The following is a 27353-nucleotide window of genomic DNA, read 5'->3' on the forward strand; positions in this document are numbered from 1 at the left end:
AAAGCAGTGCATCCAAAAGTAGGCCTTCGGGTAGCGAAGGGTAAAAAAATGGGTGTGCAGGTACGATTGAAATTTGCTAGAAATTAGACTATTATAAATTTATCTAGGAAGTTTTTATTACTATTTAAATTCGTTCAACATATACTAAATTATTACGTCAAACGGATTTCTTTAATTTCTTCTTTTTGAATTGAATAAAAGCATATTAGGTAGTTTTGGCAGTACTCAGTTCACTTTCTTCACTAAATCACACATAAGTACAGTGCAAATTTATTTGATTACAGAACAGTTTTAGAGCTGGATACAAAGTGGACACAGTCTAGTAAATAGGTCAGTTGAGAAAACGCTATCAAAACATTTACAACTATTTACTAAATATTGACTCAATTCACTACAACCTAACATATTTCATACCATTTTCGGTGTCATGGCGATGTCTTCATAGAACTCAAATTTTGGTTGAATTTGAAAAAGTTTGGAAAAGTGTGTATATATAAATGTTTTGCAGGATAGCTATCAAGCCATTCAGACGGATAGTACGTCGGGGAAACGTTTAGCAACATTCTTTGTTTATTTTCAAGATATTCATATTAGGTATCGTACATAACTAAGTCATATGTTTAAAAAATTGCAAAACACTGTACTTTAGCAAACCAATTAAACCATAAAACAAGCGTTTAAACCGTAATACATTTGGCTTGATTTTCAGAGATTTGGTTTCATTTTTTAGTTTTTATTAAAGTACAACAATAGTCACAGGATTTAGCCCCTTTTTTATTATTTACAAGCAAATAGCTAGATCAAATAACGCACCAAGCAACATACGTAAGGAATAACGAATGCGGTGTTCTATGAGCACATGTTTGATTTTGCAAGTTTACAAAGAGTTGCAAAAAGTTGACTCCCTAGCGCTACCTTGCGGCATTAAGCCTCGAAACTCGGGAATCGGAATCAAGTTTGTTTTTAACCGACTCCGCAGTCCATCTGTAAACCGGATAAAACAGGTGTTCTTAAACTGGGTTACTTAGAATATTACGCTAGCAACTTTCTTATTTAAAACGCCTCTTTACTCTGCCTGTGCGCTGTTTACATTAATCTGAAATACTTGCTGATCGTATATTGCAAATTATTCTACGTTAAAAGTAGAGGTGAAAGCCCATAGCTTAGTTACAGGCTTTGAAACATATTACTCAAAAAGGAGGCTCGAGCTTGGATAACTTATGTATTTAGGAACCGCCGCGATAGGGTTTTCAGCTTATCAAGTTTAATAACGCTAACAAACTGAAGCATCTGGCAGAGGCAAAACCAAGGTACTTTGTGCCTGGGGTCAAACTATAAAACTGGCGCCCCCTCCTCCAAGTTTAATCACATTTTGTATTACATTACCATATTATACCTTACTTTATACGGAAAAACAATTCCAATTTTATTAGAATATTGTATATAAAGAAGAAAACATCTTATTGAACAACCATTTTTTTTCCTGTGAATTTAAACTAGTGTATTGGATATTTAAAAAAACAAAAAGTATTCTCTTCCACTAACGCAATTAATACAAAGGGGTGTTTTTCAGCTGGAAATAGTATTTTAATGACATAAATTTCAAATCAAAAACGGGCGATTAAAATAAAACTACGCAACTACACGTCCTACAGGTTTTAGATTAACCCAGCTGTAAAATCCAAAGACATGCCCGCGAATCATTTAAGTTGTAAGCTGTTTACAGTAATTTGTTTGTTTCTGCAAGTTCGCTTATTTTACAGACCTGTTGGTGAGCAAATTAGCATTTTCAATGCCAAAATGTTGATATAAAAACTACAATTCATTTTACGGATAAATAACATTTTCATTTAAACTGCTGTGGAAACTAATTAGTAAAGTAGTCTTGTTTATTTTTTAAATTTGTTTAACAAGCTTAAGGTAAGGAGTTCAACAAGTAGCTTTCTATCAATTCAATACAAAATATACAAAAAACACTTACCATTACCATAAACTTTAATAGAACAGTTGGTTGTACAACGGACAGCTACTTGAGATTGGCCAAACTAAATTAATAACTAACTAAAAAACTGAAGGGCACAAACAAAATAAACACTACATTTCTTTTTAAGGCCTCATAAACGTACGCAAATGAAAACTTAATGCAACAGTTGTTACCACGATTGTTTTGTAAAAACGAACATTGTTACGTCGGCTTAGCCTTAGTTGTTTAACAGTTTTAAAACTAAGTTTACTCATTGAACTGTTTCAAGCTTTACAAAACAACGACGTAATGCATGTAGAAGCGGCGCCTCAATTAGGTGTCTCGCCTGCTACGCCTGTTACACCTGCCTGCAGGTTAGATTCATTTAATTTTTTTGCGTTTTTCTGCTGAAAACAAACGGACAAAACAAAACGTCATTTGTTCTAAAAGCCAAACTTTCAAATCGCGACCTTTTGATTACGTTGAGCTCTCTGTGACTCAGTAGCTCTAACATTAATCAACAAAGCCTTTTTGACATTTCAAGTAATGTAAAACCCAGTTTGCGATTGTGTTTTGAATATTTTTTACTTTGTAGATCGAAAGTCAGAAAAAGTAAAATATATATAAAGCCACTTAAATAAAAAAATATGTTCCCATAGACTTTTTTAGGGGGAGCAATAAAATTTCGAGGGATTGCGTCACATCGTGTCATGAAACAATTAGTTCAAAAAAACTGTTGTTTTCTAACAAACTCGTAAGCAAATACGACGATTAAATCCATTGTAATATCTCTAAATCTAAAAAATGCCCGGTGCTTCACCCCTGGACCCCGATTATTCGTTGCACCACCGAAAGTGTTTAAAATATTTAATTTAGCACTGTGATGCCCTTTATTATGCCGTTCCTTGTACCAAAGAGACTTTAGGTTGAAATCTCTTTGCTTGTACCCCGCTTAAAATATAACGGCCGGTTACCAGATTAAGTTCACGTGTGGAATATTTTTTCCTTATGAGTTCTTTTCCAATGTACGTTCAATCGTGTTGGACCCAAGTCGGTTTATCCCATTCGTAACTAGTTAAAAAGTGGATCTAAACCCGTCAAAATGTCCGGAGGTACGCCTTTTATCTTTCTTGAGTGTTTAATTGCTTGGCGCTGGTCTAGAATCCTACCTCAACGCACATTATTTGGGTTTGGGTGGGTCAACTATTATTATAATAATTTATATAATAATACTTGACCCACCCACACCCTAACCCAAATATTATGCCTTGATTTAATAAATGTGGTAGTATTCTAGACCAGCGCCAATTGCTTTTTTGAGCTTTAAAATGCAACCTTTTTGCACCATCACACGAATTTCAATATGAATTTGTTTTAAAATATCTCAATTTTCATAAACCTATCTCTTGTAAAATACTAGTGCTGTGCTTCTATTATTATCGCAAGTTGTACTACTTACTCTATACATAATAAAATAAATCCTTTTGAATTAAAAAATGATTTTTCGTCATAAATTTACACATAATTTGATCCATATTGCATTATTATTCAAACACAAACAGCCGCTTTTTAACTTGGTGTGGAATATAACCTACCTAAATCTTATTACACTTTTACATTAAAGCATGCTAAACTTTATAATTGAAGATCCCTGAATATGCAACAATTTTATTTAAGCCTGTGCTTCAATTGCTGAAAACTAGGTATGTTAGGTAGTGCAGAGCAGGTTGCCTGACAGCCACTATTGAAAGTATGTCTAGTGAACCCACAATTTTTTTACAATAATATACCTGCACCCCCAACAAAACTAATATGCACCCGATTTTCCAATAAGTGTTTTTTGTTGCACCCAGTCACTCTGATTTTTTCTGCCACGAACCCGCGAGATTTTGTGCCATACTTTCCAGATGGGATGTCTTGTATGTATATATATATATATACATATGTGTGTAAAACTTTACTTAAAACCGAAGCTTAGCCTTGCAATTGCATAAAATCTATCAATCTCTAATTTATTCTAGATTGCAAAGTTTGGCCTGTACTATTATTAGTGTGTACATTTTGTAATGAAATGAGTTCAGTCATGTTATGGTTTTAAGCAGTAATATATTTACCGCCAAATAAAAAAAAAATATATATTTTAACAATAATTGAATAACAGCCACATAAAAGTAGGTCCTCTTGTCTGAAACTAAAAAATCTTGCGGGAACATGGCCAAAAAAGCGACGATGGGGTGCACTCTGCCCACTTTGGAAATTATGGCAGGTGCACCTGCAAGTTTTGACAACTTTTTGAAAATGCACCCCGCAAAAAATAATCTGAACTGCACACCAAATATGTAAAATACTCGTGCGGCATACGTTTAAAATGCAATGTATGCAATACAGAATACAAAATGATACAGTGCACCCAGAAAGTACACAGAGGGGCCTATTTTGACGTTTGCTGCACCCGGTCATCAATATTTTCCAGACTGGCACCCTGCTAAGGGAATAACAAAATCATTGTGCATATTTCCTTTATGTGGTGCAGGTTGGGTTTGTTTAAAAAAGTCCCTGGTGCTATGCTTTTAACAATTCTAAATTGCAACTTAAATTATAAAGGTAACCATCTTTGATTTGTTGCAGGTATCGAAGCACTTCAATTGAAAGAGGAAGATGTGAGCAAGATGTTAGCAGCGACAACCCACATCGGAACACCCAACTGCGACTTCCAGATGATGCAGTACATTTACAAACAACGTCAGGACGGTGTCTTCATCATCAACTTGAAAAAGGTACAAAAAAAAAATTTAGTTGTTTTTTGTGTAATCAATCCTCTTAATTTAATTAAAATGTTTAATTTTTGTCTGGTAGTGTTTGATGAACTCTTGCATTGTTTAAATTTAAAAACAAAACACTCCTGACTTGTGAAAAAATATTAAATAGGTATAAAATAAAACCTTTTATGAAGACAGAAATATTATTGAAAATAATAACAATCTGAATGTGCTACTATAGCCTTTAAGTAAATTAAAGTAAGATTTCATATTGTTGCTGTCCGGTATTTGTCATTTTTTCTTTTATAACTATATTAAAAGTTATCCACATTCTACCTTAAAACAAGTACAAAACAGTTGTTAAAACCTGCTAATCAATCAAATAATTCTTTTCAGACATGGGAGAAGCTGATGCTTGCTGCTCGTGCAATCGTCGCAATTGAGAACCCAGCGGACATCTGTGTCATATCGTCACGCTCCTACGGTCAGCGCGCTATTCTCAAGTTTGCTTCAAGCACTGGAGCGCAGCCATTTGCTGGACGATTTACGCCTGGTGCTTTCACAAATCAGATTCAGGTAAGTTTGAAGAAATACAGCGTTACCGCTTTTTATTCTGTTTGTTTGTTATCACCTTTTTGTCGTTTTACTTCGCACACGTACTTATTTTTGCCAAATGCCACCTATACGCCTGTTGAGCATGGTTTTGTTGCATTTCCACATGGGGACATCCTGCATAGGTAACCAAACATCGGTTGAAATTAAAGTGCGCGAAGGTTGTCTTTTAGTATACTCTGCCTTATAGCACTAGCAACAGTTGTCCCATAAAACATACGTTCACACCACACATATATATTTTTATTGTTTTGCATAGACACCAGTTTATTTTATTGGACGCCAAGGGGGATTGGAATTCGGGCACCGTTTATTTTATTAGGTTATAGAATTATGTTTTGTTTTAGTAAGCCAGGCCTGCCAGTAATATTATTAAACAGTTTCTATTTTATGTACCCTCACTGTTTTTGAACTACATTGTATATTAAGTACCACGGAGAGAATCTAAACCAGTGGTTCTCAACCTTTTGTCTTTCGTTGCCCATTTACGTTGCAAAAAAATTCTGTGGCCCGAAAGTTTGAAGGAAAAAACTGTGAAATAGGTTTAGAACAAACAATAGCAGAATATATTTCAAAACAGATTATTTATTCAACTGTGCATTAGTGAGATACTTGCGGCTGAACAATAAATTTACATTCCTGTTTAATACCTCACCAAGCCATAATCTAGCGTTTTTAAACTGGTCTGTGGCCCACCTCAAATGTTCTTATGGCCCACTGGTTGAGAACCGCTGATATAAACACTACAATATGACACAACCACGAATGAGCAAAATGGATCAATATAATTTACATTGTCTTCAGTTTTACTTTCCTGGTAATTTTTTGTTATATACATACCTAGTCGAAAATTTTTGTGATTTAAAATAGAAATTCCTATTTTAACTTGTTCATGCCTTTGGCTAAGGAATGTGAACACAATTGTTTCATTTTTACTTTCCAGGCTGCTTTCCGTGAGCCTCGTCTTTTGATTGTGACCGATCCTCGTGCTGATCATCAGCCAATCACCGAATCATCGTACGTGAACATTCCCGTGATTGCGTTCTGCAACACCGACTCCCCGCTCAAATACGTTGACATCTCGATTCCGTGCAACAACAAGTCCAAGCACTCTATCGGTCTCATGTGGTGGATGCTTGCTCGTGAGGTGGCCACTTGTTTGATTGAATTTTTGCATTATTTTTTTAAATAACTTACATACTCAGGGGGGTGCATTTTAAACTGGTCGAATTAATTTGCTTATTAAAATTGTTCTGTTCTTTGTTCTTTGTTCTTGTTCTGTTTCTTCTTTAAAAAATGTTCTTTAAAAAACATTTTTTGTTTTGTCAAATGCTATGTCGTTTTTTAATTATACTGAAAACTTGTCAAGTAATCTAATTTTTGGTCTTTAAAAATCTATAAATTAAATATCTGATGTCTTAAAAATGTTACATTTGAAAACATGCATAAACACAATTAGATTTAAAAACTCATCAGTAACTGCTGGTGCCCCAAGGGATTAATTGGAGGTTGCCTTGGCAACCTATGGTATAAGTTTTTAGGCTCTGTGTTGATATGTCAGGTTTTAGTTAGTTAAACTAAAAAATCATTAACTTAAACAATGAAACTTCAATAAATTGCATAAATTAATGTTTGCTTCCATTATCATTGGTTGATCATTTTATTTAACACATGTCAAATTTATATATTTGCTTACCTTACTATTACTAATATTCCCTACAAGTGCATTTATAGGCATTAAGTAGCATTTCATGATGTTTGTTATTTTCAGGTTCTCCGTCTCCGTGGAACAATCCCGAGAACTCAGCCCTGGGAAGTTATGGCTGATCTCTACTTCTACAGAGATCCTGAAGAAATTGAGAAGGACGAACAAGTAAGTTTGATAAGAGTGTTGATTACTTCCACTAAAATGTTGTAATTTAATACAGAAAAACAACTCCACTTGAAATGCAACTTATGATTGAAATATTTGTTAGGCAGATACCAGAGTTATAGTATACACATTAAACGTTATTGGGTAAAATATTTCTCATAAAAACATAACATCTAAAATGTGTAAAACCTTTGGCATTCGGCAATAAAATGAGGCAGCTTTTCTACCTTTGGTGAGGCTAGCAGTAAAATTACTCCCTATAGGCAAGGTTATTAAAAATCTTTAAAAATACAGGTATTTTTTTTAAATACTCTCTCCACTATTAGTTTAATTACTAGTGTTTTATATTTGCAAAAGGTTGCTGCTGAGAAGCAACAACAACAGAAGGAGTCTGAAGTTGAGGATCTGGCTCAACCCGATTGGTCGGCCGAACCACAGGTTTGTTACAACATAAATACTAGTACAGAATACATAAAAAAGTATAAAAAAGCATCACATCCTTGTTAAATAATACTTGAAAGATTATCATCTCTGGCTACATCATAAATCAATTTTCTACAACGGTGTTAACAAAACCATCTGGTTTTCTTACTCTGTGTTTTTATATTGTCAATTTAATTTAAAAAGTTTATTTTACGCCCTTTGAATTTTAAAAGAGTGATTTAAGTGTTGCTCAGCAGTACTATGTTGATATGTTTTTAGTTTTCATCCCAATTTTTTTTAATTAGTCCACCTTATTAGAATTGCAACTGCAAGCAAGACCAGCCTAGAAAAAACAACTTGCATGCGATAAGGTTCGAACTCATGACCTCTGCCATAAGGGGACCGTCGCTCTACCAACTGAGCTACACAGGCTCAGAGGAGCAAGTCGAGAAACAACCATAGCACCGTTGCCTGCTACATTCTGTTCGTACATTCCACCTCAAATAGAAGGATCAACAGCCAGTATTCAGCGACTGAAACGTGCATATGCCCAATGTGTGTTCAGTGATCAAGCCCTTCAGGAGTCGTACTGGCCAACAATAATGTCCCACATTATATAGTGGGCAAGATGCCTTCGGAAAGGCTTGTCGGAATTAGTATGTCTAATCACGATTATATAGTGCAAGCAAGGCCAGGCTAGAAAAACAACTAGGCTCCGGTTGGGTTTGCATTCACGACCTCCGGCTTAAACTATTATGTTTTTTTTTGGTTTAGTATTCATTTTATTTTACGTCCCATTTCATAATTTTAAACAGTAATTTCTTTATATACCAGAGTTGGATCAATTACATTAATTCAGTTCAATTACAATCATTCCCTTGAATGTTTCAATTACATTACAATTACTTTAAAACCTGTAATTAATTACATCAATGTATTGAGCCAAATTTTAGCAAATTAGAATTACACAGAATGAAATAGCGATATTTGTGCATTTTTACTAGGACAAATCCTGTATACATATCACAATCTTATGAAACCAATTTTTATTTGTTCTTCGTACAGATTCAGCAAGACTGGGCCGAAAGTGCTCTGCAGCCTGGTATCGGTGATATGGGAGCCCCTCCTGCAGTTGCAGGGGCAGTTGTTCCTGGGGTTCCCCAGGTCGACGATTGGGCCGCTGCTGCACCCCCACCCCAGACCGACGCCAAGGGTGATTGGAAGTCGGGCACCGATGAATGGGGCGGTTCCGCTGCTGCTACCCAGTGGTAGAAATGTTTCTGCCGGATGTCAACATGCGAAAGTTAATAAAATGAGCATGTGAATAAAGTGTGGCTTTTTCAAAGGGAAAAGTTACATCAGTGTTTTAACCACAAAAAAATGTTCGAAAAACAAAACGTTTGAAAAGAGCTAAATACTCGAGATTTTTTTGTTGTTGAACAACTGTCATTGTTGGTGTGGAGAATCCCAAATAAGAAATTAATCATTACAGAAAAAACAGCTAACTAGTACAGCTATGCTTAACGAATTATTCAGTAAAATCGGTTTCGTAACTGATCCACCAAATATAGGAATACTATTTACCCAGCTCTTGATAGCATAAATCGAACCCATGTTGATGGCTAGCATATGCGGAAAATAAAAGAACTAGGAAATTATTTGGCGAACAACTTTACAACACAAGCAGCGGAAACTGTGTTGACAGCTTGAGCAGTAGAGAGTTCCTGGCAGCGCTAGGCTTGACCACTGCGTAATTAACAACATTCCCTGCAGTGATAAAGGCAAGAGACATTTTACCAACACTGGTGTTAAAACTTCCAAAAGGGCAAATATAAGGATTAGAACAATAAAAAGTGCTCTTTCAAAACAGAAAAATGCTAGAATGTTTTGATTAACCTTTTTTGTTTACAGACAGGAAAACGCAAGACTAAATGCGGCGGAAAATATTTTATTTGATAAAATCTCTAATAAACCCGCGTAAATCAAAATTCCCAAGAACTGTGACCATCAACCAGTATAAAATATTTACAACGTATTAAATCGGAATGACAGGAAAAAGTATTTTCGCGTTTTGGCGAAACTGAAATGAGGTCCATTCCTAACGGGAGATTTTCCATATTATCGTAGAAATGTTTTGTTAGGTATCTATGATTCGTGTCATGGATGATTACCTTTCCAGCTGTAAAAAATATTTCACTTTTTTGCATTTATTTACCAATTCACAAAAATTTACGTTTTTTTCTTCGGTTTTACCGCATTTATTCATTTGAGTCGTTGAATTACTTTTTGTAGAAAATGTCTGATTGAAACCCTAGGTATGAGGCTTGCATTCACTTTTGCTGTAAATCTTAGTTGTAATTAGATCTTTTTGGTTAGCAACTGAGCTATAGCCTCTGTATGGAATGGCTGAGAAATCTCAACGAAGGCTGATGGTGCAAAACCTTCTGAGTGAAATCTACAGCAGGTATTTTTGTCACGTATTTAAAGGTTTTGTATTAGGTTGACCAAAGTGTAAAGCCATACAGTCCGGTCTGCATTTCATGTTGCTTCCCACCCCAAATTTAAGTTGTACATTAAGCTTGTGTTGTTTTTGTTGCCAGTAAAACCTCAAAAGACCAGACCACAGTTATTCACTTAGTATAAATGCTTCAGTTAGTTTCAGGAATATCTTTTAAAAATGTTTTTTGTGCCCCTGAGGTTGGAAATCCTACCACAATTCAATATATATTGTGAAATTTAACAGAATACAAACTGACCAGCAGTGTTGAAACTAAACTTCATTCGACTTTACTTTATTGCAATTAAGTCACTGTTTTTAAATGACTTTATGGATTGAATGAAGGTCTTTTCATTTGGCAGTTTTTTAGAAAATTGGGGTTTTTATTATAATTTTTCCGTATAAAACAATTTACTTGTTATTGCTGTTTTGTTGTTGGCTACCTGCCTGATGGTCATTGGATTTTTGAGTTAAACATTAAGAATTTGTAACATATTTTAGGTGTTTGTATCTTGTTTTTTCTAATGCATGGTATATGTATCTTAGATCTTTTCAATGGGACGTTTACACTAAATTGATATAAAATGTGCTGCTATGACCGTGGCTGAGCTCAAAGGGATAACTCCCTGTGCAAGCCTCACTTTCAATCTTATATATATATAAATTCTCCTTAAATTAGCATTTAAATTGAATATCAAGCTTTAATGTCTGTTCAATAATATTGCAAAATTTTGTCGCAGATACCAGTTCCAGCGTCAGTTCGACAGCTCGACCGAAGCTTCATGTTTATCCGATGGCATTCACGGACAGGCCTCTCACAATTCTATGTCGGAACTCGAACATGAAAGGACCAAGAAAATCAGGCAAACTATTTACTCGGCAGGTTTGTGGTGTAAAGTCTTATTATTTTATATAATTTATATAATATGCAAGATTACATGAATGTAATATTTATATTTTCATTTTGATAGAAACAATAGAGTTGAAAAAAAAATTAAAAAAGCATGTGGAAATAAAACAAAAAAACAAAACAAAAACATATTTATGTTAAATGTTATTAAAACAGAACACTCTATTAGTATAAATTGTAATACAAAATTTCTCATTTACCCTTAATTTATGATTGATGTAACTAATGCATACAGAATTCGAGGAACTACAATCTATAAAAAATGCACTGGACGAAAGAGTTGCAGTAATGTCGAGCAAACTTGTGCGGCAGTTAAAGCAACGAAGCAGATTAAGGGAAAAGAATAAAAGATACTGCGACACAATAACTGCAGTGCTGCAAGCAGTTTCCCCTAAAAGAAGTGAGTGATTTGTAAATAGAAGGCAGTGTTGTAATGACTTTTAACAAAGGCATAAGTCAGACTTGGACAACTAGATAATCTAGTTTACTAATTCATTAAATTAGAGCAAAATGCGGCTAGCTCTAATTCTAATCTAGTTTGTGAATTGCTTAAATGGTCTAATTCTAATCTAATTCGCATTTTACCAAAAATGCTACTTTGTCCAACAGCATTTTTAGTATCTCAGCTTAAACACAGAATTTCAATTATAATTTTTTGGTTGGACGTCTTGTATGTATTTTTACAGTCTAAAAAACAATAAAAGGCATAAAAATTAGCACACACATAACTTCCATTCACGTTCTTAAAATAATAAATTGCAATTAAATTAAATGTGATTCTAGTTCAAATTCTAGTTGAAACTTCATATTTTAGGAATTCGGTAATTCTAATCTAATTTGAAAAAACTCAAAACAATCTAATTCTAATCTAATTCTAATCTAATTTAGGAAAACTAAAATGCTCTAATTTTAATTCTATTCAAAATATATATTGTGTTTAATTTTTAAAAGCTAAAATAAATCTAGTTGTCCAAGTCTGCCTTAAGTGCACTTGAGTCACTGTTTTCGGAAAAAAAATGACTTGGCCTGGACTTTTTGTTAAACAACAGTTAAAAAAAGTGTTTTCATTTAATTTTTTTATTAAATTGGGTTGTTTATTTTAATTTTTACACATATAACAATATGTTTGCTGTACATTGCATTTTCGTTATTTTTTGGTGAGTAATTGGTCGTAATAATCTGTCAAGTTTATCAGTTTTATTAATTTAACATTTTATTTTTATGTCAATGCTTATTAATATAATTATTGTTTTTGTTTCAAAAATAAGTTGTTTTGGTTAAGTTATCAATAACTCTTGTTTAGAAAAATTGTTTATTTAGTTAAAATATTTGTTAAGATTTATAAAAAAAAATTGAAGTTGTATTTAAATCTTCAGAGATTGATGCAAAGTTGCGCTTTAACTTGGAACCTTATCCTGGCGGAGACGGCTTCCAGCAGGTAATTGTTTTTTTTTTCCAGATTATCAACCAATGTTTTCTCTAATTTTGTAATATATTTAACAATTGGATTGCCAATTACGGCTGAAATTACAATATGACTGTCCCTATCCTTGTATCTAAAGCAGCAGTTTCCAAACTTTTGTAAAAATTTTGCCTGGTAGGCCGTTGCAATTATTTTGATATTTCTTAGCTCTATAAAAATTCAAGGGTCATTTGACCCATGTTGCTTAGTAACCTAGTGCAATCACTATTCTTTCTAATGAAACAACTTTCTAACTAATGCAAACTATACGCTGATAGCAGGTCATACAGCATAATAGATGCTTTATGATGTCACAAGAGACACCATGAGACATGCTATATGATCGAATAATAAATCTTAACTCAAGACAATAATGATGACAGATGATGTTGAAAACATAATATAATGTAAAAAAACATTTACTAAAGCCTATGTTGAAAAACTTACTAATTCTCATTGCAAACCCTCTGAAACTGCTGTACGGACCCCAGTTTGTCCAACCAAATGTACCCGCCAACTTAAGGCTATTGAACACCTAACAAGGCTTGCACTTCCAGTGGTGCGATGCTCTCCGAGCGATCATTCGACTTCCAAGCGGACTTCCCGAGTGTTGGAGAAAGCGGGTGTGGGTTTGTCTCTCCGAGGAATACCTCCGCAGCAAGAACAGCGATTGGAAGGAACAGCTATCGCACGTCTTCAGCGACCAAGTTCGACCGGCCGACGAAAGTCTTGGAAATCAAATCGTCAAAGTAAGTTGGAAAAAATCCAAACAGAACCACAAAGTTATTAAAAGATCTAAAACAACTTTATTCAAAAAGAGCAGAAAACTATAGTTAAAAATGCATCACCATCGGTTTGCGAAAAAAATTGTTTAAAATAAATTATCTCTATTTAAAAAAGTTATTCAATAGAACTGGTGATGCATTTTGCGTAACTATAGTATTCTGTCCTTTTTGAATAAAGTTGTTTTAGATCTTTGAATAACTTTGTGGTTCTGTTTGGATTTTCTAATGTGAATAAATGATCAACAACCAGAAGTGTTGGAACACGCTTAGATCCCAATATAAACCATAAAAATTAAAATATTATAATTATTTTATCAACTAAGCTAAAACAATAAGTAATCAAGTTGAAAAAAAATGTAAATTTTTATGATATGTGGTTAGAATTGCTAATTGCAAATTATGTGTTTTTTTGTGAGGATTGTGATTGATTCATTTCCAACATTGAAATATTTAAAAAAAGGTTGTTTGCAAATTCTAACATGTTCCTTTCATCATTTTATTATTTGACTACATATTAAATGCTGTAAGCTTATTGGATTGTTTTATTTTATTAAAATGTTACTATAAAAAATACATCTTTAGCATTGAAAATGATAAATTCTTTATAATTTATTTTTAATAATTTTTTTGCTTTTTTTAGAAGAATTTTTTTACCTCCTAAACATCTGTAAATCACCACAAATTCAACTGCCTAAATGGTTATTAATATTCATGAACCAATTATTACAAGATTAATTTTGTTAAAGGGTGAAATCTAATTTTCCACGACTGCTGTGTGTAACATGCATAATTTCTCTTCGGGTTATAGTGAACGAAAATTTAGATGTTAATATGTCCTATTATTATTATGGTTATTATGCCCTACTTATATATAAGTGGCACTATTTTAAGATCTGCCTAGGTAAGTTAATTATATACATATAGGCTTTTTTTAATAAACTATCATTTTTGTTTTACCTGAACACTTTGTAAATACCAAGTCCCTAACTGTTTTATCTTACAACCACTAAATTGTCCAAAAAAACTAACATTTAATGTATTTTTAGTAGAAGAAACGTTTTAGTTATACATCCCATGTTTTCACAAGTATTTTAGATAACCTGTGCCTTTTTAAGTATTGCTTACTTCCTTTTTTATATTTGCAACAATTTGTAAGGTTAATTTAAGATATTCTTCAGAAAAGCATGCCTTCCCTAATCATCATAATATTTTTAAAAACACTGAAGTGTAAAAAATGTTAAAAAAAAGATTATATGTAACAAAATCTCTATGAGCTTGGTTTCTGAATTAAAAAAATACTATCCATCCCATTAAATGGCATAAAATGAATCTTTAAATGTCTTTAAGTTATAGATTAAGTTATATGTTTCAAAGTGCCTTTGTAAAACTTTTTTTCAATTATTCGTTATTGTGTTAATGATGGACCGTTAAACAGTTTTGTTTTCAGAATTCTTCAAAAAGAAATTTTAGGTCTAGAAAAACCAAAAAAAAATTACTTAAAGTGTCATTAAATTAATTTCCTAAAAATTGGCAGCAACTCCAAGTAAACAGTTAAAAAAACTCACAATTATCTCAGGATTTGCACCGAACGGGATACACCAACCTTTCGCAAGACAGCACAAACCAGGATCGAACCCTACTTAAGCGTGTTCTGCTTGCGTACGCTCGATGGAACCAAGCGGTCGGTTACTGCCAAGGATTTAACGTCATCGCTGCTATTTTGCTGCAAGTAACATCTGGCGATGATGAAGCCGCTTTTAAGGTGTGTTTGGTATACTGAAAATGTGTGTTATTAGGGGGGGGGTTGTTACTTTAAAATCGATTTGATGCTAAATAAGCCACAAAAATATCTGTGACTTGAAATAAAATTTTTGAATATAGTCAAACATTTTGAAAGTATTTGCATTTTGTGAACTATTTAAATTAATCTAAACGTAATGGCTTGAGCTTGTAGTTAGTAGTTATAGAATGAATATCGAAGCCCATACAGAAGTAGGTAGCATTTTATGAAAGTTAATCTTACAAATAAATCAAGGTTGTAGTTAAGCTTGGAATGAATATCAAATCCCATACAAAAGTAGATAGCATTTTGAACGTGTCAAATAAATCCTTTTCATACAAATATATAAAAAACGTTCTACTTTAAGAATGAGCTACTTAATATTATGTTATTATATATATACTTGTTTTGTTTGTGTTTTTTCTCCCAATAAAAGTAGCTTTAGTGCATGAATCATGTAGTTAAGAGCACTCTGGTGGTACAACAATGCCCCAACTATGTTTCAAGTGTTGTGTTTGCCAAATGCTTTGTGGATTTTGCTACAATCCAATCACAAGTTTATACTTGTTATCACACAACTGCCACCTGTGTGTTTCCAAACTGCTACAGTTAAAACATATATTTTGTTTAAATTTTTTTTTTTATTAAAGAAAAATAACAAAAAGGCTGTTATTAATCTATTTTATAATACACATCATTTTTACCATGTTTTCAAACTAGGATGTGGCCTCCAGAGCTAATTCTTGTGTATTTAAAAAAAATCAACTTTAACCCATTTTATGATGCTCTTTAAACTTAAAATAAATAAAAAACGTGGCTTGTACGCTGAAAATTTTGCCAACATTATGTTATACTATATAATACATAATCATCTCGACACATTTTCAAGAACTTCGATCACCATTACACCATTTAACGTGCAGCCATACATTTATCCACTGCCATTTTGTTTTGAGTTTTTTGTGTAAGACAAATATCAACCAAGCTAGATCATAATGACATTTCTTTTCGTTTCAGATCATGGTATATTTGATTGACGGCGTGTTACCGGAGAATTACTTTGCCAACAACCTGCAAGCTCTCTCGGTCGATATGGCCGTATTTCGCGACATTTTAAAAGTCCGACTGCCCCAGCTGTCACAACATCTCGACAACTTGCAAAAAGAAGCAAACGAAAACCCGAAAGGTGACTTTGATACTTTGTGTCTTGCTAAATTTTGGATGCATTTGTTTCTACTCAGGGGACATATTAAAAATGTTATATTATCATTGTTTTCTTTTCGCTTTCACCACAAACCAAAGAACACTTTTAATTTAAGATACTTATTACTTTTTGGCCGATTAGCTTAGTTTCGCCGTAAAAAGTAACATTATCACACTTTATAATAAAACCAGAAAGTCTGTTTTAAACAACCCGAAGATGAGTGCAGAGTCCAAATCCAGCCAAACTAAGTATCTCCATTGAGTCCGACCTTTTTTGATTTGAAAAAGTAGTCTTTTTCGAGTTGAGAGTCCATCTCCAGCCAAGTAACCTGACTCTGAGTCAAATAGGTTGAGTCAAGAGTCTGGCCCGGACTCACAGCTCTGCCAAAAAGCCAAACCTTAAATCCACCCATTGAGTTGCAACAAGTTCATTTAATATTTGTCACTAATATGGTTGGTGTTAATACGGTATCAATGCTACCCTAGCGTTAGTAACACACTGGTTTCGACCTAATACTATCATGTGAATATATATTGTTGAACAATCGAACATCACACACTAGTTGCTCGCCCAACGCATTTGTCGGACACTCAATGATTAGGCGAAAGGGTAAAGGAATATAATTGGCCGCTCGAAAAAAAAACGCTGACGTCGCACGATACATAACTATCTACAAAGTAACATAGTAATTGTTTCGCCTAACCAAACTTGCCACTCGCGAACACCAATTAGGCGTAACTTTCCGCGATAAAACGAATAAAACGGATTCAATATTGTACTTTAAACATCCCCAAAGCAGGTTTCAGAAAAATGTGTTACAAAATGTTACAAGAAAGGTTTACAGTCATAATAAAAACACAAAATTAAGTTAACTGGTAAATTGTGAAATTAGTGACACTTTGGTTTTCGTAATATCTAGCTGGAGAGTTATACCGGTGGCCCCCCAGGGATGCCAAGGGCCACGGTTGAGAAACCCTGGGTTAAATTGTCGAAAAACAAGTTGTGGCGTGTGCAAGTTTTAACACAATTTCAAACCTGTTTGGACTATGCACGGATCTGTAATATAGCTTGATAATGAATTGCAAAGCAAAAAAGGTCGAGTAGATCGACATCATCTTGATTAGGACGTTTCAATACGAGCTTGTATCATCTTCAGTTAATGTGACTGAGAAGTAAATTGAAGCATCACTTATAAAATATGGGACGCAAAGTGTTGATCAAGATGATGTCGAGATAACGTCAATATGACGTCTTAATCAAGATGATGTCGACCTACTCAACCTTTTTGGCTTTGCCTTCATTATTATTAATGTCAAACCTGCTATGCATATTTTTTCCAAGTGCTAAATTCCCCACCATTATATAATTTCCAGGTTCGAGTTACGAGCCTCCACTTACGAACGTGTTCACGATGCAGTGGTTTCTCACCCTCTTTGCAACTTGCTTACCACTCGACACTGTGCTGCGGATATGGGACAGCGTAATGTTGGACGGAAACGAGTTTCTACTAAGGGTGGCGCTAACTGTTTGGGCAAAGCTTGGCGAGTAAGTGACGGTTTGATTTTTTGGCTGTATCTTGACTCGTTTTTGTTTTTTCAAATAAAGATTATCTCAGTGAAAAAATAATGTATACTTTGAAAAGTTAAAATTTTCGGTCATTTTCAATTTTTACTTTTTTTTGCAGTTTTTTAGTTTTTGTTATTTTAATATTATGTTACATTCACCGCTGATTTATTAAAAACTTGCTTTTTGTGTAATTAACGCAAATATTTTAGGCCTACATTTTACTTGGTTTCGTAAAAAACTTTTCCGCTAATTGTCCATTTTTTTTAGTTTTTGTTAAAAAAAATTACAGCCGTTAGCCGTTACTTAGTATTCCTGTTTTTGTTTAAAACTCTAGAGGCCCTGTTACTCAATCATTCACGTTTCCGCTAAAAAATTACACAACTTTTGTCGCGTTTAAAACTTCCACTTTCGTAGGTTCCGTTACTTTAAGTTTCTTTTTAAAAAAATACTCATAAGATTCTTTTTAACTTTACTCAAGTCAAGTCTATTTAATTTAATCCGTCTAGTGCATAATGTGCAGTTGCCCAAAAGTCTTTTCTTCTGGAATTTTAATTTTTCAGTTTTTTTGTGATATAATGTTTTTTATGTTGGGCATTACCGTTTTCGTTAAAAAAAATCACCTCTGTTACTTAACATCTCCTTTAACTGTTCCAAAATTAAAAAAAATCACTTTCTATAACAATTTCCGTTTCCGGTAAAAAAATGTCACTTCTGTAGCCTACTCAAACATTTCCGTGTCGGTTGTTTAGGACAATCGGTGAAACGCACTCTGCCGACCAGTTTTACTGCACAATGTCAGAGCTGACTCGAGCCGCTCTCAGTGGTAAGCTTGTTCACTCCGACGAGCTGGTGCACATGGCTTACAAGATCGCCTCATTTCCGTTCCCGCAACTTGACCAGCTCCGCGAGAAGTACACCTACAACATCACGCCGTTCGCGGAAGAGGGTGACGAACGGAAACGGAAAGCAAGGTCGGTTGATTTCCTGCGTTTTGCAGTTCAGTTCATGTTTTCTTATAATTTTTTATCGCTGGCAACCATAAAGTCTTTGAATTCCCTTGAAAAAAAAAAGGATTTATTAAAATGCAGCCTTGTGTTAAGAAAGTATGGTAGTGGTAGTAAAACCAAATTTTGAACTATTTATAACTGTATTAGAAATGCCATTTATACTGTCTTGTTTTCCTATATACTAAAAAAATAATTAGATCATTAAAAAAGTATAAATTTCGTTTGAATCAATCTACGATACAGATCCGTGCATAGCGTACCCAAGTATATTGGCATCCATTGATTTATTTTCATACAAAAGTGTGGGGCCAGTGACCACCCTACATAATACTGTTAACCATATCTTACAAACCACTCATCAAAATCATCTCCTAATAATTAATTAAATCATTTAAATTTTAAAACATATAAATTTTCTTTAAAAATATTTTCTTGGATTTTATTTTCATGAAAATTGTGTGGCCACCCTACATAACACTGTTTGCCTATCTTCCAATCACTCATCCAAATCATGTCCTCCTTTTAATCAGTGATCCCAAGGATCGTGAGCAGATCCCGGAGGACGAGGAAGATGCTCCTTTCTTCTGCTTCTCAGGACTCGTCTCCAGCGTCCCTGCTTCCACGCAACGAAGAGGTGAGACACAAGTTTAAAGCTTTAAAGCAATGGTCGGCTCGCGGGCCAATGTAATTTATCCGGCCCTCCGCCTCTTTGACAAACTATACACGAGTCTATTTCAAAAAGTTTTTGACTATTTTAACTATGTAAGTGCGAAAAATTTTAGGGCTTCGCGCGAGTGATACGACCAAGGGTGCCGCAAGCCCAAAAAAGATTACGAAACACTGATATGGTCCCTAGCTCGCTTGTGAATCAAAGCTAAAAAAAACTCAAATTTCTACACTCACTTTACATTTTTGTTATATTTTTTCGCGGTTAAATATCGTTCTTGTTGAGCATAATGGCTGGAGGTTTTAGTTCGACGTAGAATAAACATCAAAGCTTATACAGAAGTACGTAGCACTTTGTGAACGTAGTCTTGATGTGCATATTGAAAATTATGATTTATTTGAATATATTTACAAAATGTAACCCATACTTTATTCTATAGTCGGCTACATACATGCTTACAAAACTCAAATTTTACAATAGTTTCACAATTTTATGATATTTTTTCGCAGCGATAATGCCCAAACAGAACTTGGAACTGGCCAACAGCCGGGAGCGGTTCCGGGAAAGTCCCCGGCCACAGATTGGTTCCGGTGGTGGCATGATGTCAGAGCGGATGTCAACCGATATAGCGGCCCTCAAGCACCAGTACATGACGATACGATCCCGCCAGTTGAGGGCGCACCTTGTGTACGCTAAGCCGGGTGAGAATATGATCCATCAGTTTCATACAATAACTGATAATGGTCATCCGGTCCAAAAATTTATTGTAATCCGGACGGGGTCTTTTATCGGATCCCATAAGGTAATATCCTGCATTTTTATTCCTGGGTAACAACCGTTTTTGTTTGGGGGGAGGGGGGCAGTAAAATACTAAAATAATTACTTCCATTTACATTGACATTTCCGTAAGTAGCATCCAGCCATTTTTTTCCTGAGTAGCAACCGAGTTTTTTAGGGCAGTAAAATATTAAAAATATTACTTATACACTGTTCTGCCGCTGCACAGTTCAACTCTGGCCCTACCTTTTGGCCGATGGGAAGAATAAGCCACTACACATTAACCACTTACTTTACATTCATTTCGTTTAGTTGGATAATTTTTTTTATTCTAACTAAACGAAATGAATCCATCAGTTATTAAAAAACAATTAACAAAGCAATCCAAAAACTCAAGTGTACAAATTAGGACGTGTCTCTTGAATAAGCTGACATTCAAAGTCAAAATGGACAAACTGGCACTCGACGAGAAATAGCTTCACTGGAACTTTGAGTTATGTTATCTATAGATCAGGGCTTCTTGAACTGTTTAACTCGGAACCCCTAAGGAATTTTTTTGGTTCGCTTAAACCAGGATCGACATGAGATTTTCAGAAATGACGTCATAAACACAAGTAGACTTCATAAACCTGCTGTTTTCACGCCAACAAAAGTGAAAGTGATGTAAAGTCTAAATACATTCAAGCGAAAAAAAAACATTTTTTTAAACTTCCTTCTTTTAAAATTATTTTCTCATTTTTCAAATATACAACAATATTTCAGTAGGAATTCATGGACCCCCTAAAACTTGTCCACGTACCCCCAAAGGGTCCATGGACCCCAGTTTAAGAATCCCTACTATAGATAAATGCTTAAGATGTGTCGAATGTTCTCCAACCTTCCATTTTAGTCGAAGCTGACAAGAAAAGCCCCAGGCCCCACCAGGTGATTACCCCGAAGCAGAAGGGGATTCCCGTTATGATGAACCATTTGCTCGTGGGAAGAAAAGAAGGTAAGTTTAACAATTTAATCCGTCAATTGGCCGATCATAAGGTATTTATACGAAGAAAATTACAACATTTTGCAGTGTTTTGTATTTTATAAAAAGTATAAAACAATTATAACATGTAATTTGGAAAACTAGATTTTTGGACAGTATGATATCAATTAAATCATTACTTATAATACATTTTTTTCTTGGCCACACAATACTAAGTGTAAGTATAGTATCGAAGCTTTGGCGGCCAAATTTTATTTCCCGAACTTTCTGTAAGCTTGAAGTGAAGAAAATACACATAAGTTAATTAGCATTATTAAATTTAAAGTTAGTTGATACGTACCTTGTGGTATTTTTTCTTATCTCAATAAATCTAACCATTTGAACTACTGCAGTAGGCGACCAAACCAAACGGTAAACCAGTGGCTTCAATTCTTCCAACCTGTAGAAAGGCTAAAAAATAAAGAAGCAGGCAAAAGTAAACGAAATAATACCTCTTCTGATTGACTGTATGGCAAACTGAATATGTAAAATAAGAAGATATCTACTCGCCGTCACGCGTCAATGGCGACAATGACTTGATATGGGAGCAAATATTCTTAGACTTTCCTGCCTTGGTCAAAATCAGTCATTAATAAGTTATAGTCATTTAAAGAGAAATATATTTTGCCACAAAATAAGGCATCATTAGCCCTATTTCTATTTTTGAGAGTCTGGTTATGCCTTCTTTTGTTGCGAAATATATTTTTCTTTCAAATGACTAGAAATTAATAATGACTGACTTTGACAACGACAAGAAAATAATGTATGATAATTATAATTGACTGTATTTTTAAAAAATGTTGTAAAGCACAAATGTCATAAGGATTTTACTTAAAAAATAATGGGTTAAACATCGCTGTCCATTTTGTTTAAAACTTGTTAAAAGCTCCATTTTGGCAGTCATAGAAGCCACAGTAAACGTCTGTAATATTCTGCGTGCTGTATTTACTTTAGAATGTTTTTCTAAGGTAACCACCATCATCACGGCTCAAGCCCCACCTTAAAATCAGTGCAAGTTCAGGAAAAAAGCAGCCGGCGAAAAAACAAGTCGAGAAATTCGGACAAGAGCAAAAAACTTTCTCCGTCAACGAAATGACCCTCCTACCGCCCCCTGCATCTTCATATAACGCGTTGCAACCTTTTTCTACTTGTTCGTTTTTATCTTCACTTGTTTCCTTAAAACGAGGCGCTTTTTTGCGCATTGCACATCTTTCTTCTTTCTTAGTCTTTGGTGTTCGTACTGTTGTTTTTTCAAACTTATTTTAATCTTGGTTGATAGCGTGTTATCTAAAAATCAAATTGCGTTTTAATAGTGGTGGAAACTTGCACAACCGTTGCTTTCACCTGATGAATCACAGCTTTCCGAAAGCTTGTGTAAGTTGAAATGCAATTTAAACGTGGAATAAACAAAGCCCAGGCATAGGTAGCAATAAAAACATAAATGTTTATGGTAAAAAGAAATAAAGATCATTTAAATTTACAAACTGTATGGGCTTTGATATTCATTTTACGTCTAACTACAACCTCTAGCCAGTATATGCTTTAAAACTATGCCATATAACAGTCACACCTGATCACAAACTTTGTTTACTTTGAGTAATTTACCCGCAATATGCGTAGTGGCTCCATGACCAATGATCGAATTTGTTCGTGAAATAATTTGAACTGAACTAATTCAGCAAGCTCTTAGAGAAAACGAGTTTCAGCTTAAAACGAATTTCAGCTTAAAACGATCTAGATTTAGAATGTTAGAACATGTGGAAACGCTGGTGCACGTTTTTCTGTGTTACGGTTTTATAAAGTCTGCTATAGAAAATACATGTTGAACCTCTATTCAAACCAAAAACAAATCCATAAAAAAGGAACTCTTTCTCACTGAAATTTCAAAAATCCTAAATTTGCTTAAATTGGCTTTCACATTTTATTACTTTAAGACAAACTTAGACCCCCCCTTTTTGTTAAAATATTTTGCTCCTTAAACGCACAATATTCTTGTGCCTTTCCGAAAGTAAATCCTATACTATTGTACCTTGTAGGACTGCCAAAAAATAGCTTTGATTCGTAGTGTTTAAGTGTTAGTATAGCGCGTAGGACTTTGTAAAGTTTAGGTGAAATAAAACAAACCCATTCCAAACTATTCAAGCAATTGGTTTTCTAATAAAATGTCCCAAAATTGAAACGCTTTCTTAACTTTTGCTTTTTTAATCACGTTGTACCACTACGTCAACATTTTTTCGAATTTTCAAACTTGCTCATTTTAGAAAAGATCTCTATTTATTTTTCTCCACCCTTCTCCTTCGTTTGTGAAAGTCGCAAAAGCATGGCTTAGTGCAATAAAGTGAAGTGGCAATTTACAAGTGGTCTCCAATTTTGTTGTTTTACAGCAGTGCTTCTCAACCTATGGGTCGCGACCCAAAATGGGGTCGCTGTTTGATTTGGTTGGGTCGCCCACTGCAAAATTCACATGTTTAAATTGGTTCTGAGCAAGATTTCTCAATTAAGCAAGCAATGCAAATAATGTCTTTATATTAATTATTAAAATTCGAAATTCCTTAAGCTAATGCCTATTTTTGTTCGCATGCAAGAAGTTAATTTTTAGTACGCTTACAAGAAAAAACAATTGGGTCGCCAAACCTTAGTCCTAATACTTACGCTTAATATTTGGGTCGCCTCGAAAAAGGGTTGAGAAGCACTGTTTTACAGCATCGTAAGTTCCATGACGTCACTGCATAGTAAAGTAAGCAGATTTTAATTCGACGTATTTTTTTATTCATGTTAAGATATCTTTGATCATTTGCACTTTTACGATATTTTGTGATAATAGCTTAAGTCTTCTAGGTAAAATAAGAAATATTGATGTCACTTGAATTTAAATCATTGTGTCAAATACAGTTGGTTGGAATTCGGTGTTTTTAATTCGCTTATAAAGCGACGATTTCACCAATCCTAAACCTCTTTTTTTTGTGGTAATGACTTGGCCTGAGGTTGAATTTCTCTAATATTAACATATTTGTGGAAGTAAGAACTTGTGAGACTTTACTTGTTATTTTTTGGCATAAAACTTGACTTTGCTTAAAAGTTACTTTTCAAATGACTATCTAATTCCAGGACGTAAGTCATTTTCAAAACGACTTGTTTAATACTGGGCATCTATACCGAAGTAATATGGTATTTCATATAATTTGCCAATCAACTCATTATTTTCTGCCTTTGAAGTTTAATGTTTTCAAATGGTAAACTTATAGTACGGTAATCGAGGTTAAACAAACTTCTAAACTGTACATCTCGACCTAACACATTTTTCAACAGGGGCTTTATGTGTGTTTTTTGGAATTTCAACAATTTTGTTGACAATAGTCACGACGTCATTCGGTTTCGTATCTATCACCGTTTTATTTCCTAAACAATAGGCCGAATAGGGTATCGGCGATACTTAATTGTATGCAGGGAGTCGAACCATTTGGTTTTTTCAGTTCGGGTTCAGTTTCGAGCAATTCAAAAGTTGCGGTTCATCTCCGGTTCGACCATCGTTATTTTAAAAATGGTTCATAAAATTCCGGTTCGGATACAATATAAGTTACATTAAATCTAAAAATGTCGGTCAATATATGAGAATAATCTTTAAATTGGAGTCATTTAATCTAAGTTACGTGACGTATTAAAAAAAACAGCAACACATCATTGAAATATCTAAAAAATAAAAACGCTCCAATTTTATTTAATCAATATTCATATTTTTTTCATATAATTTCCAACATGGTGTAAATTAACTCTGTATAATACAAGTTGTGACGTAATGCTGGAGTGGACCGCTTTTGTTTACAGGTTCGGGTTCGGTTAAGCTTCAGGTTCTTTTAATGTATTGGGTTCAGTTCCGGTTCGGCTCCTTAAAATCTCACAAAAAACGGTTCAGGTTCGGTTACGGTCGGGAAAAATTGACCCATAACCGGTTCATAAAGTTCCGGTTCGGTTTTGGTTCGACTCCCTGATTGTAGGCCTACGTGCTTTAGGCCAACTCCAGTTGTCTTCATCCTTTTTAACAAGCGACCCCAATTTGAATTAAATGAAATCAGAATTTGCATTGCGACCCAATTTTGTGTCAGATAAGAGTAAACATATTTCAAATATATTACTGGAACAAAGTAACTCGAGCGAATATAGGTAAATTACACACAATTTCAAAGAACTGTAGACACACAAATGCACGAAAAAGATTGACCTTAGGAAGTTTTAGTTAATATATAAACTTGAATTTAACAAACGAACGATCAAAATTTTTTTAACTTGTTTTAACAGTAAATTGCATTCAGTGCGATGGTTGCGCTTGCACAGTATTCACTAGTTTTTGCAAACGCGACTCCACGATGTTTCGTTTTTCATATTGTGCTCATTGCACAGCTTTACAAAGCCAAGTGGTTCAAAACGAAATGAGTATTTCAGTAACATAATTAAAGAGTGGGCTACGTTGATTACATTACATTGATTTGACAGCTCTTAAGAGCTAAAAACAGAAATTTTATGTAGAAGAAACAAAAGCTTGTCTCACTTACGCACTCACTCACACTCATTAGTGTGACGTCATCGTAAATAAAAAAATACATACATCGCACTAAAATAGTAAGCATATGATAGGTAATGGCGACCCCACAAAAATTTTTTTTTTTATGTTTTGGAGACCACTGCCTTATTCCACTGTGTGTAAGTCTTTGTCTGCCTTGCGAACTATAATATGCATTTGCTAAACACGCAACGTGACATTTCAGTTAGGCCTATTAACGCTGCTGGGTTAACCAAAGGTTATGATTTCATCCCGTAATGCCACGTAGACCAACAATTATAAACAGTAGTAATGCGTCAGATGTACGTATTGTACGTTTTATGCACGGTCATACTTAAATACTTAATATACATTTCCTTCAAATTACTGGATTAATCGCAGATGGTAACGTAGTCAGTAATTAAAATGTAAGGGCTTAACATTTAATCATTGCTTACTTCATACTATTTTATGTATTTCAAATTTGTGATTTTGCGTAACGCAGTTTGATTGCCCTTCCATTAACATTTTGTCCCAAATGTCACGCATCGTTATCCGGGTGAGATGTCAAGTATCGGTCAACTCTAAATGCGCTTAATACGACGTATAGGCTACAGCAATTCTTTTAAATTCTCCCCCTCTCGCCAACTTATCTGCATTTAAGTACACGAAAAATATAACAAAAATTGACTTCAAAGAAAGAGTACAACAGGAACTTAAACATGATTTTTTCACTTTATTTTTCGTGTCTAGCTATACACTATCTTCTTTATGCTTATTACGTTGTTAAACACTTAGCCGGTAAACCAGTGGTTCTTAACTTTTTTTGCTTGTGGCACCCTACAGAAATTTTAAATGGTTCGCGGCAGCCTTGCTCGTATTTTTGCTAAGTGGTTAACTGTAACGTTACATTAAACGAGATTGAAACACAACATTGACTGTGCAACAAATTTGAGAAACTTTTTTTAATTTTGGCACTATGATTGCACAAACAAAAAATTGTTTTAAGAAGCTTACCAACAGAGCAAATATTTGAATCCTAATGAACTTGAAATATCTTATGGCACCCTTGAGCGTTAAAAACGGAACCCTAAAGTGCCGCGGCACCCCGGCTGAGAACCACTGCAGTAAACAATCCAAAAATGTTGTACTGATAAGTTTTGAACAGCCAAATTGTTAGGCATTAGTAGCAAATATCCGTGTTGCAAAATAAAAAACATGTGTCAGGAGAGGTTCTGAATCTGCTTTATCTATTTGCATTTAAAAACTGCCCAACTACAAACAAGCGTTTCAGCACATTGTTAAGACTGAGACATTGGATTTATTGCGATGGTTAAAACTGAAGTAAGTGCGATAATACAAAGAAACAGAAACGAGAAACTGACACAATAAAAACGACTAAAGCATGGTGCTACAGTGTGTAAATAGGCTCGTTAGCTCAGTGTACTGTGTAATAAATATTGTATTATACAATGGGCGCATTTAAACAAGGGCTCGGTATGCAACAATGTGA

General features: G+C 34.3%; 2 protein-coding genes across 2 annotated transcripts; both read left to right on the plus strand.

Moving 5' to 3' along the window:
• Positions 1–2976: 2976 nt before the first annotated feature.
• LOC146135259 (small ribosomal subunit protein uS2-like) lies at positions 2977–8959 on the plus strand. The gene is made up of 7 exons (XM_083394999.1): positions 2977–3075; positions 4592–4740; positions 5119–5298; positions 6278–6481; positions 7106–7207; positions 7565–7645; positions 8696–8959. Exons 1-7 carry the CDS (start codon positions 3066–3068, stop codon positions 8900–8902), a joined length of 933 nt encoding a protein of 310 aa, XP_083251125.1. The 5' UTR covers positions 2977–3065; the 3' UTR covers positions 8903–8959.
• Positions 8960–9933: 974 nt separating this feature from the next.
• On the plus strand, positions 9934–23641 carry LOC146135260 (TBC1 domain family member 30-like). Its single transcript, XM_083395340.1, has 13 exons — positions 9934–10094; positions 10868–11010; positions 11273–11437; positions 12414–12475; positions 13057–13248; positions 14861–15046; positions 16082–16250; positions 17642–17813; positions 18584–18805; positions 19372–19475; positions 20018–20209; positions 21175–21276; positions 22272–23641. The coding sequence occupies exons 1-13, from the start codon at positions 10033–10035 to the stop codon at positions 22397–22399; spliced, it is 1899 nt and encodes a 632-aa protein (XP_083251466.1). The 5' UTR covers positions 9934–10032; the 3' UTR covers positions 22400–23641.
• Positions 23642–27353: the final 3712 nt, after the last annotated feature.

This window comes from Ascidiella aspersa, chromosome 8, assembly GCF_963924565.1.
Source record: "Ascidiella aspersa chromosome 8, kaAscAspe10.2, whole genome shotgun sequence".
In the NCBI taxonomy this organism is placed as follows: domain Eukaryota; kingdom Metazoa; phylum Chordata; class Ascidiacea; order Phlebobranchia; family Ascidiidae; genus Ascidiella; species Ascidiella aspersa.

Coding starts and splice junctions, on each gene's coding strand:
- LOC146135259 (XM_083394999.1), top strand. Junction 4,741..5,118: donor TCATCATCAACTTGAAAAAG/GTACAAAAAAAA, acceptor AATTCTTTTCAG/ACATGGGAGAAGCTGATGCT. Junction 5,299..6,277: donor CTTTCACAAATCAGATTCAG/GTAAGTTTGAAG, acceptor TTTACTTTCCAG/GCTGCTTTCCGTGAGCCTCG.
- LOC146135260 (XM_083395340.1), top strand. CDS start 10,033: ATGGCTGAGAAATCTCAACGAAGGCTGATGGTGCAAAACCTTCTGAGT. Junction 20,210..21,174: donor CCTTGTGTACGCTAAGCCGG/GTGAGAATATGA, acceptor CTTCCATTTTAG/TCGAAGCTGACAAGAAAAGC. Junction 21,277..22,271: donor GCTCGTGGGAAGAAAAGAAG/GTAAGTTTAACA, acceptor TGTTTTTCTAAG/GTAACCACCATCATCACGGC.